Raw genomic sequence first — 17,673 nt, forward strand, 5'->3', positions numbered from 1 at the left:
AAGCAGCAGCAGCAGCAGCAGTCTGCAGAGATCAGATTCAGCTCTGCAGTTTCCCCACACAAAATCAGGATTACTGCACTCCGGCTGAAGATACTGGAAATATGCTGTTACAGCTCGCAGCCCTATCAAGTAAGTTTCATTTTAGCTTTGTTGAAGAAAAGTTTCTTTTGCACTTCATTTAAGCTACTCAAGTAGGCTAGAGCCAGTTTTTAAATAAATCGGAACTTGTAATTTTATTAATGATATGTATTTTTGTTATCTGCATGTTTACCTGTGAATTTTATTTGTTGTTGGGGCATAATAATTAAATATGTGTGTTTTTTTTATTTCACTATTTTTAAATTAATTTAATTCACTGCAATAAAATCTATGCAGAAAATGAGTAGAGGTCATGATAATATAAATAATAGTCTTTTATATTGATATATTTTGTCTTTTTTTTGTTGCAAATACATGTTCTGAATGATGATTTTAAAATATTAAAATATATTGAGGACACATTATTAGTAGTTTATTAAATAAAACACAAACTAACATTTTATTTTAAAATATGTCCATTAATGTCAAATCCTGAAAAACGAGAAGCTAAATTCTTCAAAAAATGTAATTTACTATATGAGAAACTTTTTTTTAAGAAAGAAAGGGAGAAATATAGTTTGAAGAATTGTGGAAACCTACAACCACTGACATCCATAATAGGAAAAAAATGGAAGTCGATGGCTTCTGGTTTACAGTACTCTTTAAATGATGTTCTTCTTTGTTTACTAAAAGGAAAAACTCAACAAGTAGAGAGTGAGCCAATGATGACAGAATTTTAATACAGATTAACTTAAAAAGCTTTTATTTTTACACCCACAAAGTTCTAGGGGCCTGTGCTCTGGCAGATGTGCCTGAGCTGGGAGATGTTTGCACAGAAGGGAGCTGTTATCCTGCCACAGGAGATCTGCTCATCGGAAGAGCTCAACAACTCTTGGCCACCTCAACATGCGGAGTCCACAAACCTGAACCCTTTTGTATCGTCAGCCATTTGCAGGTAACCTCAAAATCCTTCTTTTAAGTTGTTGGCTAAATGTGAAATGGGAAAGTATCAACCAATTGGCCTGTTGACTCTGAATTAGAATTATAATAAGATTGTGAATGAGCCAACATAAGCTCATAGTCATGGAAATTATAGTGATGTGATCCTAAGTTCCAAAATGGTTGCACAGATAAGCATTAAATACATGGCAATGTCATGATGTTAATTGATATATGTACATCCGAAATTAAAACGAAACCCCTGTGGGCTTTAAATCTGGCCTGATATTTATATTTTAATACCCTTATTGAAGATTTATGTGTGTTTTCCCACTTGTGGGATTTCTCCCAACACCCCTCAGGGCTTTGAATCTGGAACGTCTTCAGAAAGAGCTTTTATTACCGTCCTGTATTTTCATGTGGGTGTTTTTGCAACATGAAAATATGTTTGTCTTTAGAGATTTGTTTCAGGATCTGCATCCTATGAATGTCTAGGCTACTTCCTACCAGACAAAACGCCTTCAACTGTTTTACGTAGGCCCATTGAGCATGTTGAGGGTCTTCAGAATCTTTAACTTGTAGGTTTATAGGGGTTTGTTGATGCCACGGCTGAGCGATAATCACTCAAAATTGCTTCTAAGTTGTCTCGCCACCAGCAATTTGCTTTACACCACTGTATCAGTTCTGTTGATCGTCTATCTTGATCTCTTTACACATTTTATCGTTTAAGACTTAAGTGGTGCCATCGCAGACAACCCTTTGTAGTTCAACATTTTGTCTTGGTATGTAGACACTCATTAAAACGGTAGAGGTGATGTCATCCCCATTCTTTGTGTTATAGGTCAAATAGCGGTAACGAGGCAGGAACTCATTTTAAAACACTAGTCAGATTACAAAACCCACTTTCAAGATAACAAAATTGCTTTAATTTGATTTTAATGAAGAGAAAAAAAAAAGGAAAGAAACATCTGGCGAACACATGAAAGCAATGATCTCTGTAGGCTTTCTGATGTTGAAAAAGCTGCATCATGTAAATCAGACTAAGTAGGTTGACTTGTTTCAGTACCTCCAGTGTCCTTCACAGTCGCTCAGTTCATCAGGAGAGTTTTTCCGCCGTCACAAGAATGCAATTGACATAATCTGGCTTTCCCGCTCCTCCATCACAGGAAGAGAAGAAGTGCTTTGTGTGCGACTCCAGGCAGGCCTACAATGAGACGGCGCATCAAGTAACCAGCCACAGCATTGAAAACGTTGTCACAACGTTTGCCCCAAACCGCCTCAAGACATGGTGGCAGTCGGAAAACGGTGAGTTGAGCTGTGAATCTTCCTTCCTTTTCAGCACTATTTGAAGCGTTTGTTCAGTAACGGATGTGAAGGACTGCTATTCCTATGGTTCTCATGGGAAGGCTGTGAAACAAGGTCTTATTAGAGGGAACTCTCTCTCATTAGTGTCTGTTAGTTCCCCCATAATCAGACCAAAAAGAGGGACTTAACTCCTTTAAAGCAGTTGTGTAATTGCTGACCTGTTAAGGTTATGACCAGTCTTTAAGCTGTGGAATGACAAACCCTTTTTTTCCCTTGGGAAAGAGTTTTCTACCTGCTGATGTTGTTTAAGGAAGATTTCAGCTCAAATTTGAAAACTGAGATTTTTACACTAATTCAAAACATTAATAAATGGCACTGTTTTGTGAAATTATATTTAGAAATATATAATTGTATTTAAATATGACAAAATAATGATTTAAGTATTATTTCTCAGAAAAAAGACAAAAAAAAATTAACTAAAACCAAGTTATATTTAAGGGGACTTTGCTTAAACTTTATACAGGAGCTTAACTTAAACATAAAATATCCATTAGTTGATAAACTTTATATCTGAGAAGATTAGTCTGGGTTATAAAATGTCATGTGGGGTGACTTATATGTGTTCTTGTTGTGAAAATTCTTTAAAAATATATATTTAATAAATATTATTAAGACACCCACACTGATTAAATATTGTAAGAAATTTTCTTCAGTTTTTTTACTTTATTATTAGTTTAATGGCGGTTTTGGTATGTTTTTTCAAAAATATAGAAAAACAACAGAATTACTCTAAAGGGATAGTTCACCCAAAAATAAAAATGGAATCACTATTTACTCTCTCTGAAGTGGTTCCAAACCTTTATGAGTTTTTTTCCTCTGTTGAACACAAAAGAAGACAATTTAAAGACAGCTGAAAACCCATAACCATTGACGCCCATAGTAGGAAAAACCAATAATATGGATGTCAATGGAATCAGGTTTCCAGCTTTCTTCAAAGTATCTTCTTTTGTGTTCAACAGAAGAAAGAAACTCAAACTGATTTGGAACAAGCAAAGGGTGAATAAAAAGAGAGTTTTTATTTAATTTTTGGGTGAACTATCCCTTTAAGTTAAGTACTTTTAAGTACATGCTACTAGAAACTAAACCAGTAAATTAACATTTTAAAATACATTTCATTTACTTGTTTTATATTACATGTTTTTCATTTTCTTTATTTTAGAGGATGTTTCAAAACTACAGAAAGTTTCACTGATATTCTGAAACTGCAAGTTTTTTAAATTGGTTTTACAGTTTTAAATATCAAGAAGTGCATGAAGTCAAGTTTATGTATAAACTAATTTCGAGAGGATCACATGCTTATGATTGAACACAGCTGGTCTTGCATCAGCCAATTCATGATTCGCCAATCAGACGATTCCTAAGTCTCCATAAATAACCTAAGTTATATATCACAGCCACTTTGAGGAATCCCCCCTTCCACCCCTACTCCTCCTTTCCAAGATGAGTGGCACGGTGGCCCAGTGGTTAGCACTGTTGCCTCACAGCAAGAACGTCCAGCCTTATCTCACGAGAAAACGTAAGTATTTTACGTTTTGTCAGTTTAGTGGCTAATTCAGTCGTACGAAATTGTACGATTTTAAAAAGGAGGCGTGGCACCTAACCCCACCCCTAAACCCAACCGTCATTAGGGGATGAGCAAATCGTACGAAAATGTACGAATTAGATCGTACGAATTCATACGAATTAGCTAGTAAATCAAAAAGTTACGAATTGCCGTGAGATTGTGTTGAAACGTCACTGGTTCTAGTCCTTACCAAGCCAGCCGACGTTTCTGTGTGGAGTTAACACATTCTACCCGTGCTCATGTGGGTTTCCCCTGAGCCCCCAGTTTCCTTCTACTGTCCAAAAACATGCAATTTAAGTTAATTGACTAATCCAAATCGGCATCATAGACGTGCTCCTAGTAAGTAGTTATCTCTTAAGAGCAATCACTATCTGTTCATTAGCTACTACAGCAGGGGAGTTTCGAGATCTACCTAAGCTCAAACTCCCCTCTCGAGGGAGCTCAGGGCTCTCTCCTGAGACAGCATGCCAAACAAGCTTTATAATCAATCATCACTAGCAGTTACAAGCAGCATCAAGCAAGACTTTCAGTGAATAATAACTTAAATTTACATCTATCACATAGGTTTGAGAATTTTTAAGCTATCATATATTTGTACCTGGGAAAATTCCCATTATCCTAAAACCAACAATCCCTCTCGGATTAGTGTGGAAACATCTTCAGCCAACATGGAGAAGATCCAGCTGTTACAAGCTGTCAGAATATACAATCTCACAAGCCATATGTTCCTCAATGACATGAGGAAATGGAAATCTTGAGATTTACTGCATATTGCAGTGGAGGAGTGTGAAAGGCAGGACAGGAAACAAGGGGCCACGGATGCAACCAGAGAATCCTGTGAATGTATAGTTTAGGAGAGAGTATGAGGAGGACAGAGAAATAATCACCCATGAGAGATAACAGGAGCAAAAGTCTGAGAATACAGGGGGTGACCTCCTACATAATTAAAGATAAAACTCTGTTTATTGTTAGTTTTGAGGTTTATAGACCCCCAAAGCATTTTCCACAAAAAAAAGCAGATGTTCAGTGTAACTGTTAAGCATTGGGAGTTTCTAACTACTATTAGAGCAATTGTGCATTGCTTCGTAATGTACAAGTTGCAGATGTTCCTGTAAAAACAGTAATACTAAAGCTATAATGCTAAAGCATATACAGATGTATTTTATAGTAACTTCCCATTAGTTGACTAGAATAAGCAATACATTTATTTAGTAATCTTTGTTTGGCAATCTTAATAAAAACACAATGGTACACTGTTAGTTCAGATATACTGTATTTATTTTTAAAGGGATACTTCACCCAAAAATGAAAATTCCGTATTCATTTACTTAACCTCCACTTGCTCCAAAGCTGTTCGATTTTATTTCTTCTGTTGAACACAAAGGTTGATATACTGAAAAGTGTTGGAAAAAGCAGCCATTGACTTCCAATGTATTTTTTGTAACTGCTGTAAATGGCTGCTTTTTTCACAACATTCTTTTTGTTTCATGCTCAAAAAAAGAAAGAAATTCATCAATGTTTTAGAAGCACTTGAGTGTCAGGAAATGGTGAGAAAATGTACAGTTTTTGAGTACACTTTCCTCTTAATAAATGTTAAGTTTAACCTTAGGATTAATAAACGTTTTTGTAGTTTTTATTGTTGGTTCATGCTGTTACCTATTTCAGTTAAAAAATATCTCAGTTACTTCTATGTATCATATCTCAGTTACTTCTTTGTATCAGCATTTAGATGAAATGCAGAACCAATAGAAATGTTTGCTTATGCTTTTTACAGCGATGCTGTAGAAGAAACATTTTAGCTTCTTCAAAGAATGTTTCAGTGAACAGTTTTTAAATAAATACTTTTATTTTCTCTGTGAACAATTTAAAGACAATTATTCTCCCACTATAAAGAACTTTTGTGTGTATAAACACTGTGTTTAAAGCTGGTGTTGAGATGTTTTATCATCAGTCAGATCACTAATTGACAATGCCAAATAACTATGTAAATGGGGTCTAAACATCGATGAAAATCAAAGCTGCAATGCACTTTCTATTTGCTTACTTGATTTACTGCTCATTTATGTTGTAACATAGGTTTGTTCATTCGTTAATATTCCTGCAAAAAGGCTTATTTTGCTCAATGAAATAATAGAGAATCATGGGATGCGCTTGAATGCATGTTAAAAACAGCTGGAAACAGTAATGCATCTCAGATGAAACCTTGTGATCTGATCACCCAAACTGTATGTTAACCTATTAACGTCAGTCATATTTTTTGGGCAAATAAGTGAAAAGACTGGTCCAACTTAAATGATAGGTCAGTCAAAAATGGCCATTGAAGATGTAGGTGACTATTTTCTTCAGTAGGACATTAAAGAGGATTTTTAGCTGAATCCGTGGTCATTGGCGATTCATGTTATTCAATGGTGACCAGTTTTTGAGATTAAAAATAAGCACGTATAAACAAGTCTAAATCAATCCCCATGGCGTCTAATGATACGCTGAGGTCTTGCAACATTATTGTAACACGGGGAGTGACACAGACAACTGAAGTTCGGATCCAAGTGCAGGTTTAATCAAAGTCAGGCAAGCAATGGTCAACACAGGTGCAAACAGATGTATAAAGGCAGTCCAGAATCGTAGTCAAATACAGGCGAGAGGTCAGAAGGCAGGCAGCAGACAGGGAGAACTAGATAAACAAGACTAGGGTCAAAACACAGGAAAACAAGACTAAGGAAAACGTGTTGAATTGTCACTTTACAGAAAACAAGACTCAGCAATGGAAGTGAGAGTGTGAGCTGTATAAATAGTGTCTGTAATCAGTCTAGAAGCTGCAACAGCTGTGGGAGTCTAATCAGTGGAAATGAGGAAGCATGTATGTGTGAACGGAGTGCATGTATGAATATGTAGTCCATGATTGGCGGATTTGTAGTCCTTATGTGCAAACCAGCGATCTAGGGAGTTATTATCGCTGGTGACCGTGACAATTATTAGCAAGATTATTAGCTTTAACCCACAGCCTGGGCAAACAATTTTATTCTTTAAAACGAGTAACCATTGATGATGAATGATAATAAAAGAGGATGGATTCAACTAAAAATAATCTTTAGTTTTATACTAATGGCAAAAAACAAAACAAATAACGCATGAACTAACCTTTTAAACTGTTAGAAATATTTAATGCTTTTGTGCATGAAGTCTTAATTTAAAGAAGTTTAAGTTTATTAAATTAAGTTTAATTATCTACCAATATTTCATAATGTGAATTTTTCAAGTAATGAACTGATCTTGCTGTACACTCTGAGTATTCTTGTGTCAAATTAACATATTACTGCAGCTAAGTAATATCTATCAAAGATCACTCTCCAAATATGAAGATTCAAAATTCTTAGCTTTTAAATAGTATGTAACTTGTAATGATGATTGTCATGAAAATATGGTTTAAAATATATGCAAATGTCTCACAAGTGGAACAGTGACGGTCGGGGTAGAATCAGAGCTGTAGAAGCCAATACAATATCTGTAAGAACAGCAGTGAACAAATGTATTTGCATTAACAAGTGTGACGTCTTCTTTTTTCTCTCAGGCCTGGAGAACGTCACGATCCAGCTAGACTTGGAGGCTGAGTTCCACTTCACCCACCTCATCATGACCTTTAAAGTGAGTGCTTCGGGGACTTCTGTGTGTGTGTTTGTTTGGGGGGGAAGGTGTCGCCATGTCCCGGGCTTGAGGTGAGATTGGAGATCGTTATGTGGGAATGTGGGAATGAAGGGGGGTTTGATGTGGATTTAGGCCTGAAGGAGGGGAAGTGTTGCTCAGTGTGTGGGAGCTGTGGGAGGTCTGGATAAACCCAGCTGTGTAGTCGACTGAGACGGCTGGAATGCTTCGGATGAAGATTACATTTCAGCATGATTCACTTCAGCAGTGCAGTTGAAAGAAATCAGAGTGCATAGTTAATGACCTGCAGCAACAGAACAATAGCGGTCATTTGTAGATGGCAATGTTTGAATGATATAATATAATTGGTCCAGTAATATCTGAATCTGAAATTGATAGAGTACTTTTGCAAAATAGAACATTTAGCAATTTCTAACCACAGGCATATTGGAGATATGTGCCCAGGGGTACAATTTTGAGAACTGAGAAATATGTACCCTTGGCTACGCTTTCTTGCAGTTTTTGTTTTCACTAATCTTTTAGAGGTCACTGTGTACGCTTTTGACTTTGACAATCTCAAAGATGTTACCGGTGCACGTTTTCTTATACATTCTATTTCTCGTAAATTCATAGAGGCATTATGCACCTCGAGGCACACATTTCTGGGTTCTCAGAAATGTATCCCTGGGCACATTTTCTCAGTGAGCCTGTGTTGAATCTATTGCATTCTTATATTATTACTTAACACCTAATATATAAAAACCCTAAAGTTTGTCGTACTATAAAACTAAACAAAACCCAAAATAAAATTTTAAATGAATTATAATGTATTTTTTCATAATTACATTTTAAAGTAGTAAAAAAAAACACTATACACACACACACACGCGCACACACACACACACACACACACACACACACACACACACACACACACACACACACACACACACACACATACATATATACATATACACACACATATATATACATATATATATACACACACACATATATATATACATACACACTTTATACACTTTAAACGTAAAGATTATTTTTAATAAAATATATTTTTATTTGAAAAAAGTACAAATGACACAGAAAAAACTGCTAAAATTACAGTAAAAAATAAAAATAAAATGTAATTTAAAATCTAATTATTATTATTATTATTATTATTATTATTATTATTATATGCACTGGAAAGTATGTTACTACCATATTAGTAGGAAATATAATAATCCTAAGCTAATTGTAAAATAAACTTTAGCAATATAGTATAATATTGAGATGCCTAAATTAAATTTCAGCATTTAAAACTTTTTTTTTTTTTAGCATTTCATCTTTTGATTACACAAAATGTTTTAATGTTGTCCATTTGTCTGTTTGTAACATAAAAAATAATAAAATGTCATATTTTGTCATTATTTAGTGTTATAAGATCTTGGTATGTCATTTTCAATACAATTAAAATTCAGAGTGAAAAAAATGAGTAAAAGTGTTGTGTGAGGGTCAATCCTGGTGAAACAAGATTATCATCAATATTGGAAGTATTAATGCCGAATCTATGTCCTCTTATCACAGACGTTCCGACCGGCTGCAATGGTGATCGAACGTTCAGCAGACTTCGGGAACACTTGGCAAGTTTACCGTTACTTTGCTTATGACTGCGAGTCCTCCTTCCCCTCTGTCTCTCATGGACCCATGACCAAAGTGGACGATGTTATATGCGATTCTCGCTACTCTGACATCGAACCCTCAACTGAGGGCGAGGTGAGAGACTGGAAATTTACCGCACTTCTAGTGAATTCTACCTTTAATATTGGATTTTGCTTTGTTGACTTTTTGTTTCTTTCATTTTCTTAAGGTCATTTTTAGGGTTTTGGATCCAGCCTTCAGGATTGAGGATCCCTACAGCCCCAGAATTCAAAGTAAGGGCATTAAAAAAAACATTTTCTTTGAAATCATTTTAATATTCGTTCCTAATGTTTAGCTTTATATCAAGCATACAGGTAGATTTTTTTAATCTCCTTATCGACATACACATCTATTATTTTTTACATCTATTTTTCACATCTATTTATTATTATTATGGATTGTAAATTGGATTACATTTTAAAAAGAAGAATATATTTCATTTTAAAACACTTGGGATCGAATTACTATTACTGTTTTTTGATTGCAGGATTACAAAACACAATGGCAGTAATATATTAATAATGTATACATTTTTCCAATTGTTTTTTCTTTTTTTCATGGCCATGTAAGGTTCATGTGAATTCATTTCGGATGATAAATAAATTATTATAAAAAATCAAGTTGTCTCAAAAAGTAATCTAAAAGTAATCCAAGAGATAAGAGATTACCAGGGCAAACAAAACTAGCAATGTGAGCTAACAAAATCATAAGGTTCATTTTGATTTCATTTGTACTTTAAGTAATCTACCCAAGACTAGTCACACACACTGTATGTGTCACTTCGGTAGGCTTTTCTTTTGTACATTTGTTGTGTTTCCTTTAGTTCCTCTTGTCCTGATCTGTTTAGTTCTTGGTTCTCTAGTTTCTGATCTTTTCCTTGTATGCATGATGTGCAGCATTCTCTTGTTCACTCTCGATGTCCTTCTACTTTTGTTGAATTCTCTAGGGTCTGTTTAGTGTCTGTTTACTCCTGCAATGTTTGTGTATTCCTTATTGATTTATAATAAGAGACGCTTACCTTTTTTATGCCATCTTAGTATTCGTTACATTCTTATATTCATTACATTCAGACTGTGAAATTAATTCAGCGCAAAACAATTGTAATATTGTACATGGTTAGGAAAATCAGGCGTTGTGTGTACTATATTGATGATCAAATGTAATAAAACCTTAACAGACCCTTCAAATGTTTATATTACTAACTTCTCGTTTTTTCTCTAGACATGCTGAAGATCACTAATCTGAGGGTGAAGTTTACTAAACTGCACACTCTCGGTGACAACCTGCTGGATTCACGTATAGAGATCAAGGAGAAGTACTACTACGCTATTTACGACATGGTGGTCAGAGGAAACTGTTTTTGCTATGGTCACGCGTCTGAATGTGCCCCCGTCGATGGAACTGGAGAGGCAGTGGAGGGCATGGTGAGTTTTGTGTTGGGGTATTACTGACGTGGAAATTTCGTCATGTAAATAACCAATAATCCTTTATATTTAAAGGCCGATAACCGATATACAGTGGTCCCTTGTTATTCGCGGTAGTTACATTCTAAAAAATTACCCACAATAGGCGAAACCCGTGAAGTAGAGATCTATTTTTTACACTTATTATTAGGGTTGGGTTTCGTTTGGGGTTATTTCGATACCGGTGCTAAATCGATACTTGGTACCGGTGGCAAAACCAGAACCGATATTTTTGAGCCACAAAATTATGGTGGATGACTCTAAAAAAATCTTTTAAAAATCTTTTTAATAGAACAATATAATTAAAGTTTAAAGTAAACATCAATTCATATTTTATATATTTGAATTACATTAATATATTTCCTTTGATCATTTGTTAGCATGAATTTAAGATTTGCATTATGAAATTACATTAGCTTACTACTAACCTGTGGAAAGGCGGTCAGCAAAATACTGATCTCCTTTATTCTAGGGTTGGGGCTTGTGGCTATGTTTACATGGACATCAGTAATGTAATGATTTGCCTTAATCTGAATAAGACAATAATATGATCAAGGTGTTTACATGAGTTGCTTTTTGAATGTTCCTTTTATGATCCCGTCTTACATGTTATAGTACATAGATCGAGTAATGTCATTGCGTCACCACGCTAGCCATGTGTCCTCCAGAGTTCATTTTAATTTCAGGTGTTGATTTTAAATTTTTCGACTTTAACTGCAGTTTCACTTTCATTCAGGAAGATTTCATTCATGCCCCCATGACAAACAGGTATTTGATGCGAGCATTAGGTAAGGACTGGTGAAAGAGTGCTCTTTTAATGGAATTTGATACTGCACGTTAAATGGAAAGAAAAAAATCTCAGCATTCCGCGACGCAGGGGTCTGTGGTCCTTTAAGGTCATCAAAAATCACTGTTTACATGGTAGTCTAGACTCTTAATCAGAGTATTGTCTTACTCATATTAAAATCGGAGCATTGGTGTCCATGTACGTACTCATTGAAAGTGTCAGATGATGTCACAAGCTTTCAGAGACAGTGCATTCCTCTGTCTTTGATTCCATGCGCCCTCAAATGTGTTATTAAGTTTGACGTGTTTCCCCTATTTGCTTTACATTGCTGTGTCAGAATCATTGCTTGTAAAATATGCTTTAAAATGCTTAGTTTGAGCAAATTTGATGAACGCGATCATGCGTGTTGATCTGAAGAGAGTCGCTCTCGCTCACCGAATGCGCTGTACTGCGTGCGTCTGTTCCCTAAGCGACAAGAACAAACACCTGACATCGCCTGTCCGTATTCCTCAAAGTTGTTTAGAATTAAAAGTTTAGAGATGGTGTGACAACGCATACCCATGTGTGCCTTTGATGCACCCCTTTCTTACGTCCTCGTTGCAGCACCAGTGGCAACAAAATAAGGCACCGAAATTTCGGTACCCAACCCTACTTATTATAGATGTTTTAAGGCTGTAAAACCCCTCATTACACACTTTATACAGTTTTCTCAGACAGGCATGAAAATGTTCACACTTTTCTCTCTTGTTTAAACACTTCAAACCTCCGTGGAAAAATAAGTCCAGTGTTATAGAATGAAACCAAAGATCAAAACCTGTTTTTAGACTCAAACATTTGTTTGAGAAGATTCATTTATTTTGTAATGGCGCCCTACAGCCGCGTAACTTCTACCTTCCTTTAGCATGTGCAGAAGTCCAAATTTTTGTGCGATGGTTGGCATCTTCCTCTGCCTTTTGGGTGCTACCACAGGTGCCTTTGATGGTGCAGAACATTTCGGGGACATTGTGGAGTTGGGGAGAAAACTTGCAAACATACATCACAGCGCTTCAAAATCACACTGCTGGCGATCAAAGATTTATGTAAATTTGGCAAGCTGAACGCATTCTGTACTGTACAGGAGACATGGCATGGAGGAGATTGATTGACAGTGGATTACAGCCAATCAGGATGCAGAACACAATGTGCTGTTAAAAAAAAAAGCATGTCGAATTGCACAAAAACAAAAAATGCAAAACTGCGAGGCCGCGAAAGGAGAACTGCATTATAGTGAGGGACCACTGTATAGGCCAGTAAATGCAAAGGCTGATACGAATGATTCTGAGTGTGGTTACGAAAACAAAGTGCATACAAATATAGTGGACAACTGATTTTATTTTAAAACCCTAAAGGGTTAAAAAATTAATTATGTTGTTAATTACTCAATTCATCATGTTCCAAGCCCTCAAGACCTTCGTTTTTCTTTAGAAAACAATTTAAGATATTTTAAATGAAATCTGAGAGCTCCCTCATCCTCCATAGAGAGAAAGGTTTCTGACTTTTTCAAAATACCAAAAAATACCAAAAATCATCATCAAAACAGACCATATGCCTTTAGTGCTTCAATTAAAATATTATGAAGCTACGAACGTAATCCATAATTTATATATAATGTTGTTGTTAATATATTTTATAACTGGGCAGTTACCATTAACATTAAAAACAAGTATTTATCAACTGATACCAATATATGACCACTGATGTATTATGCATCACTTTAGTTTTATATCCAGGAAAACAAACAATTTATATTGTGAGCATGACCGATTATTTTACTATTTTTATATTCTAAAATTCATTAAGATCTTACAGGAAAATGTTACATTTTTACATTTCTGTAAATTATGGTTAATTTGTATGATTTATAAAATCCTGTTCGAAAATATAATGTTTTTGGAAAGAAATTATGAAAAATGAATGTGATATTTAACCTGGGGATGTAACTCACAGCTGAACTATCATAGTACGAAGCATTGTTTGGAAAAAGAACGATGCGGTGACGAGTGTTTCCCAAAACCCATAGTTTCTCTGTCGCAGATTTCTCTAAACGGGTTGGAGTAACAACTTCTTTAGAGAAGAGTCCCATAATTTATTTGTGCAAATTATGTTGTTTTACACACACACACATAAAAAAAATAATCCAATATTAGTTTTGCTGAAAACATGCACTCGTTTTTCATATTAATTGAAATATATGCAAACGGCACATATAGAGCTTGTGTTTCCTTTACAAATATTATTGAGAACATTACATATTCTATTCTAAAACATAAAATCACTTACAAAAGCTAACACACATTCTAATATAAATCATATAAATAATGAGGCCATATATTAAGAAATGAAATTTAATATTTATTATTTATTAGGAAAGGGAAAAAAATATTATTATTAAATGCTACTTTAATAATAATATTAATAGTATTAATGATGATAATGATGATGATGATGATGATGATGATTATTATTATTATTATTATTAAGTAGGATATTGTTAATTTATTTTTTATTTTTGGAAAGTCTACTTATACAATTTGACACATGTAAACCACTGCAGAAATGTGCTAACCAACAGGTCCATGTCATATACAGTACAGATACTTAATAACTAACCTACTATAAATTAAAAGCATAAACGTATGCTATGTTGTTTGTTTTAACACACTTTGGAGACGTAACATAAATTCCGCTTTTAAATAATAGGTCACCTATAGCTTTTGTCATGAGCCACAGCTGAGTTCAAAACGACATCGATGTTTTCAAAGTGCACTGTGAAGGGAGCGCAATTGTAAACATGAAAATCGCTAAAACTGAACTGTAAAAATACTTTGAAAGCAAACTACACCTTTATAAAAAAAATCATTCCAAGTTTAAATGTTACAATGTTCTAAATGAATAGGGCATAGGGGGAATAACTGGGAATAGAACACAGCCAGGAACTATGTTTCTAACTACAGCTCTAGAGGTGTAGTTGCAAGCATGTAAGTTTGCGACGCAGCTTGCGAATGTTCATTGGAACGATGGATTTGGGAAATCAACAAATGTTTGTAATGACGCAACTTGCAACCTTAGTTGGCTAACAATGATTTTCAGAAACGCACCCAAGAAGAAAGAATGATATAGGAAATAAAAATAAATAAATACTATATATAGTAATCATTGATTTATGCCACACTGTAAAAAAATATCCGTAAATTAGCAGTTTTCCGTATTTTGTGATTCATGTTTCAAAAATGTTCATTTTTTTTATTTTCCTTGTTTATTTCTGCTTTTGAATTGCATTATGAGACCTTGATCTTTCCTCCAACATTTTTTAACCTCGAAAAGTTAGAAAAAGTGACTTTTATAAACATTTCAATTAGTTTAAAGTGATATATTGTCTGGGTTGGTATTGAATATTACACAATAAAACCTTCTAATAAACTGCCAGTACATTTTCTGTTATTTTACAGGCTTATTTCTCTATATATATTATTTCTTAAACATTAGATTATTTCAAATCACCAAAATGTCAATAAAAGTCATTTTGTTAGACTGTAGAGTTGAATTGTCAACATTAAAAGTTGACAGAGCAGATATCAAGGTCCCATAATGCAATTCACAACCGTAAATAAACAAAATACGGAAACAGTTAATTAGCAGATATTTTTTTACAGTGTACATGTAAATGCATCAGACTTTTTTGTGGCTCTCGTAACCACAGTTTTGAAGAAAACATCTCACATACATTTGTCATGAAAGAAAATCGTTTGAACTCCCTTTCTCAGTCTGCTGCTAATTCAGTCTGGATCTGTTTCACATTAGTTTGAAACTATGTGGGCCGCCTCATGGTTTCATTATTGAATCGTTTACAGTGCAAATAATCACAGCGCTGAGAAAAAGCACACAGAGAATCTTGTTTACAAACCTTTTTTGGTTTTGTTTCATTTATATTTGAAGTTGCAGTATGCGTCTCTGTGCTTTTATGTCAAGGGTTTTTTAGAGCCAAAGATGAAATGTACCAAAGGATGAGGTTCCTGTTTAGTCTAGTGTTTCCTCTGTTTACAGTCCGTCTCGACTGAGATGCGTCTCACTCTTTTGCAACCTTTACAAAAGCAGTGAGCCGAAATTAAATCAGATTTCAGCATCACTAAATGATGTGCAGAAATTTCATTGAAAGGCATTGAAGCGTCAGTACATTGTTTCCAGGTACAGTGCAGTTCATTTTCGATCCACACACAGATCTGCATATGTTCCAAGGCTGGAGATTGTTTAATGTAAACCAGATGCATCCAGTATAAACATTTCCTTTTACCGTCTAGTTTAAGGCCGAATTTTGTAGACGGTTTTGAGCAACTTCATCTTTTTTTTTCTAATTGTTTTTGTTGTATAAAGCAGTGGTAAGGCTTCATTATTTTACAACACATGAGATACAAACAATGAAGCAACATCTACAAAAGGGATTACTGCTTTTTGGCTGAAAGGTGAAAACACTAGCAGAAAACTTGGTAATACTTAAGAATAATGGTCCTATAGTTAATGTTAGTTAATGTATTTACTAACATTAAGTCAGACCTGTCAACATTAGGATGTGAAAATAAGAGATATGCCCACCATAATAAGGAGTTAGTAAAAAAATGACTAAATATGTTCATTTGGAGCGGTTTCATTGTAAATAAACAGTTAAATGGTCAGTAATGTTTTATTATTATTATTATTATTTACAAAAGAAAAATTAAATAGTATACGTTAGCAGCAAATACATTAGCAAACAGTTCAGCTTATTAAAATTAATAGCTAATATAATAAAATAGAATCAAGCTATCACATTTTATTAGCCGTTTCTTCTATATATATATATATATATATATAGATTCTTCTATTTCCGTTTCTTCTATATATATATATATATATATAAATAAATAAAACTTACACATTCTGATTAAAGAGCAACGAATGAATCTCTTTAAAATAGTGTTATAATGAAAGCTTTCGATTGAACTTTTTATGCTCATTTAATGCGAAATAACTTGTTTGAAAAAACCCCACCAAGATCGACATCTTTATTATTAATTATGTGTATATGACTGTATAAACACGCACCCAAAACCCGGACTTTCGCTCCGCTTCAAATCACATATACAGAATCCGTTTGGGAAACAGCATTTATTTATCACTATAGACCGCGTCAGCTGACAGTCACGCACCGCTATTTGACTATTTTGAGGATAGCATATGAAGGGGAGACAGCACCTGTAATGAAAAGCAAAGGCAATCCTGCCGTTTTTTCATTTATATTAAAGTGTTTTCATGCCAAAACAAAGCGAAAGCACAGAACAGACTCGCATTAAAGAGCAAGTGGCGGCCCCTGGTGGTTTGGCGGTATGGGTTGCGTATAGGGAGGCTCGGCTCTTTAATGTTTATTTGCCACTCTTCAGAGAAAAACTGAAAATACGGGAGAAATACGGGAAAATATTTTTAAGGGATGATAGCGGGATAGAACTGTAAAATACGGGAGAATCCTGGTAAAAACGGGAGGGTTGACAGGTATCCATTAAGTATGAATAATCTTGTGTAGCATTTATAAATCATAGTTCAACATTTAGAAATGCATTATTAAAATCCAAAGTTGGTTTGTTAACATTAGTTAATGCACTGTGAGTAAACATAACCTGAACTAATGTTACATTAACAAAGATGAACAAATTCAATAATAAATGTACTACTAATTATTTCTTCATGGTAGTAAATAAATTAACTTCCATTAACTTATGGACCATTATCTTGAAGTGTTACCTAAAAACATTTCTGATAGAGAGCCTTTAATACCAAGTACCGTCAAGATTTTGGTATCGTATACACATATGCTTTTAGTTCACACTTTGATTTTAGCTCCACTAAATACAAGCAGAGAAGGGAGGGACAAAACAACACCGACATGCTGATTTCTCTCCATATTTCAAGCTGCGAGATGTTATTGATACTAAATATCAATATATTTTTAGGAATACCAACACTCTACAGTGCAAATCACTCACATATGCAATTGAATTTTACATTGGAGAGACTAAATAATGTCTAATGATAACCGTTGTCAAATAAACTGTTATATTACATTCGCC

General features: G+C 34.5%; 1 protein-coding gene across 1 annotated transcript in view; it reads left to right on the plus strand.

The window, feature by feature from the left end:
- lamb1a (laminin, beta 1a) overlaps window positions 1–17,673 on the plus strand; it is a 64,219-nt gene continuing 46,546 nt past the window's right edge. Inside the window, exons 1-7 of the mRNA XM_056451482.1 lie at window positions 1–129; window positions 861–1,033; window positions 2,184–2,322; window positions 7,515–7,588; window positions 9,173–9,361; window positions 9,456–9,519; window positions 10,508–10,710. Coding sequence (XP_056307457.1) covers window positions 102–129; window positions 861–1,033; window positions 2,184–2,322; window positions 7,515–7,588; window positions 9,173–9,361; window positions 9,456–9,519; window positions 10,508–10,710 — 870 coding nt within the window. The 5' untranslated portion in view covers window positions 1–101. The remainder of the gene's footprint in view (window positions 130–860; window positions 1,034–2,183; window positions 2,323–7,514; window positions 7,589–9,172; window positions 9,362–9,455; window positions 9,520–10,507; window positions 10,711–17,673) is intronic.

The sequence above is a fragment of the Danio aesculapii genome, chromosome 25, assembly GCF_903798145.1.
Source record: "Danio aesculapii chromosome 25, fDanAes4.1, whole genome shotgun sequence".
Classification (NCBI taxonomy): Eukaryota; Metazoa; Chordata; class Actinopteri; order Cypriniformes; family Danionidae; genus Danio; species Danio aesculapii.